Source organism: Solanum verrucosum, unplaced genomic scaffold (assembly GCF_900185275.1).
Source record: "Solanum verrucosum unplaced genomic scaffold, falcon-dt-bn FXZP01000151.1, whole genome shotgun sequence".
In the NCBI taxonomy this organism is placed as follows: Eukaryota; Viridiplantae; Streptophyta; class Magnoliopsida; order Solanales; family Solanaceae; genus Solanum; species Solanum verrucosum.
The window spans coordinates 2,563,092-2,566,559 of NW_026020202.1; the positions used below are offsets into that span (position 1 = coordinate 2,563,092).

Here is a 3,468-nt window from a genome sequence, read left to right on the forward strand (position 1 = left end):
ATTTTCTTCGAAAACAAGTTGGCATCGTACTTATTTTTTTCATGTTTAGTAGGTAAGTAGAAAAATATTATTTCAAGTGCCTATATATATATATATATATATATATATATATAAAGATATATATATTGAAGACGGGATGTGATGGTCAAGGTGTGGAGCCGGTTGGGGGATTGAATTGGTGGGGATGAGATAATAAATTGAGAATTCCACTTATGCAACTTGTTTTTTCATACGTTCGTTAGGAAAGTTACTTTTCTCATTTAAAAAAATACTTATTTAACTAGAGAAAATATTTTTCAAACATTTTAGCCAATCAAAATAGAATTAAAAACATTTTTGTCCGTATCAACACTCCAAGTCTCAACTAAATAATTCTTTCTTTTAGAAAAAAAGACAAGTATTGAAAATACCCTCAAACTTAGTGCAGTTTATTAGTTTCGTCCTTGAACTATGGATAATCTTAAAAAACCCATCTACTTGACTAATTAAGCTTAAATACACCACTTGAGTGAAATATATCCCTAAATTCTTGTCAAGTTTAAGAATGTTTTTATAATACTTTTCTCAATTTTTTATTAAAAACCTCATGCTCGTACAAGAATTTAAAACCACTTATTATGTTATGTGACATATTGTGAAAGTATGTGAGTAAAAAGGTATTGGCAAGTAAGTGTGACGCGAGGTTGGGTGCACGTGAAGAAAAGCAAGAAGAAAGAGAAAGAGTAGAATAGTATTTGTATTTAAAACAACAAATCCTTTCTACAAATCCAAAGTGCTTATATGTATGGTGATGTAAAAATATCAGAGTATTGTTGGTTCAACTGAAGAAGAAGAAGAAGAAATGATTCGTCTAGCACCATTATCAGAAGTACCAACAAATGATGAAGAAACTCATCCTTCTTCTTCTTCTTCCTCATGGAGAAATTGGCTTAAAACTCACTTCTCTTTGATCTTCATCACTAAGAAATCTGACCTCAGGATTCTACTAAGTGTTCTTGGATGCCCTCTCTTCCCTGTTTCTTCCAATCCTAAAATACCCATTTCTCAAGTAAGTAAACATTCCTTTTTCTTTCATTTTTTTCGCTCATATTTTGGGATCCACACATTTGAACCCGACTAAATCTGAATTAGCCCGAGACCTAGACCTGGTGAAAGAGTATTTATTACTTCACCACAACCCCCTTGTTGGCAGTAGTATACTATCAACAATTTGCACTTTTTTTTTTATAGTTAAGTCCACATTGTGGGGCTCGATGCAAAAAGAAAATCAATTTGAAACTAGTATAATACTTTGAATTGTTCAAAAATTACCTTTGGATTGGGGATTGAGATGTTTAATTTAGTATGTATTCATTGTGTATAGACAAATATATTAAATTTGTTGTACAATATTGAATGCGTATTTGGTTATTAATAAATGAATATAGGTATCGTCATCAGCTGAATACATAATTGAACACTTCACAGCAGCAAGTGGGTGTAGGAAGATACAAGGGGTAGTAAAGAATATGTATGTAAGTGGAAAAGTATCAATGGCTATAGTGGATGCTAGTTCACCTGCTAGTACTATTTCACAAAAGGGATGCTTTGTTTTGTGGCAAATGGTACCTAACAAGTGGTTAATTGAGTTAGTTGTTGCTGCTCACAAAGTTGTAGCTGGTAGTGATGGTAATGTTGCTTGGAGACACACACCTTGGCTAGGTTCTCATGCTGCCAAAGGCACTATACGCCCTCTACGTCGAGCTCTTCAGGCAAGTCACATCATCACCCCATATTCCTAACTCAATTTTTTAAACTGTTACTTAATAGGCAAGTTTTTAGCTTTATGGTGAAGGGTAAATGGGAATATGGATCTTGTTTTTCTATTACCTTTCCCATGTTACTCCCTACCTCACTACACATTTGGTGATGGTGTTACATGTGACCACTTATTTCACAACTTTATGACAATACTATAAAGGCAAAGTACATGTTTTTTTCAGAAAAGAACCAATTTCCTTTTGTATTAATCAGGCAAAAAGCTTGTTTTGTGGTGACCTGTGTTGCTCGGACTCTCCAAAAATGTCGATGGGTAGTTCTAGTATTTATGTTGCTCGGACTCTTCAAAATTGTTGCCGCACCCGTGTCGGATTCTTCAAAATGCACTACTCTTGGAGTATCTGACATGCACCCGTAGACATCTTTTGAAGAGTCCGAGCAACATAGATTAGTATACTATCAACTTCGACCCAAATAAATGTGATTTGGGTTTGATCTAAAGGTGAGACGTTTCTGTGCCTACTAACAACTTAGTCCTGCTAAAGGAAAAACTCCTTTCCTCTCTTATTCCTAACACAGAATTGGTCTGTAGGGGCTTGATCCACTCGCTGTAGCAGCAGTTTTCTCTGCAGCCGAATACATTGGTGAAAAGAATATATTGGGTATTGATTCCTTTGTGCTAAAGTTATCTGCCAATCATCCTGACTTAACTGAAAGGAGTGACAATACAGCTGAGATGATCAAGCATGTCGTGTTTGGTTACTTCAGCCAAAGAAGTGGATTGCTAGTTTATGTAGAAGACTCATACTTGACCAGAATACAGTCTCCCGGTTCCCCTCCAACGTATTGGGAAACAACAATGGGTACAAAAGTGGAGGACTATCGGCCTGTAGAAGGCGTGATGATTGCACATTCAGGTTGTTCAAGTGTGATTATCACAAGATTTGGGGATAACTTAAAGTCTGGGCCTGCAATCACCAGAATGGAAGAGACATATACCATCGATGATGTTGCATTCAACGTCCCCGGTCTCTCTATTGACTCCTTCATTCCTCCTCAAGGACTAATCAAGGGATATCCTGAGGAAAATCTTGACTGGAGGTCACCAATCGATTGATAAAAATGATCAAGCCATCATATATATATATATATATATATTGTTACTTTTGATGATACTGAATATCTCAAGAGTGGTTTTTGTTTTTCCTCTTTGTTCTGTTTTATATGCTGCTAACAGATCATCATAGGAAATGTATTAATATCTTGTTTTTGGGTGTAATTGTTGAACTTGCTGTGTCAATGTAGGAACTTGTTGTATCAATTTCTCCAACTTTTTTAACCTCTATCAATTACATATACAATAAGGGGTTGTTTGATAGGATGCATTACAAAAAATAATTCATGCATTAGCTTTTTATATTATAAATACCTAGTTTGATATATTTTTACTCTATGTTTAACTAATGCACATTCTATTTGGTATTATGCTATGTATATAAATTAATACATGGGAAATCATGATATTAGCAATGTAAGGGTTTTTAATGCATATTAGCATGGTAAAGACAATTTTCTTCAACATCTTTTCCACATCCTTTCCACTATTTTGTGGAGGATATTTTTTGTATAAAACTTTTAAAAAAAAAAGTGATGCATGTTATTTTTAATATATTAAATCAGACACCACATGAGAAATTATCTTAGCATAAT

At 34.3% G+C, this 3,468-nt stretch overlaps 1 protein-coding gene across 1 annotated transcript; it reads left to right on the forward strand.

Annotated features, from left to right (window-relative positions):
- The first annotated feature begins 774 nt into the window (after nucleotides 1-774).
- On the forward strand, nucleotides 775-3,079 carry LOC125830081 (uncharacterized). The gene is made up of 3 exons (XM_049509302.1): nucleotides 775-1,048; nucleotides 1,428-1,751; nucleotides 2,351-3,079. The coding sequence occupies exons 1-3, from the start codon at nucleotides 842-844 to the stop codon at nucleotides 2,873-2,875; spliced, it is 1,056 nt and encodes a 351-aa protein (XP_049365259.1). The 5' UTR covers nucleotides 775-841; the 3' UTR covers nucleotides 2,876-3,079.
- The last annotated feature ends 389 nt before the right edge of the window (nucleotides 3,080-3,468 follow it).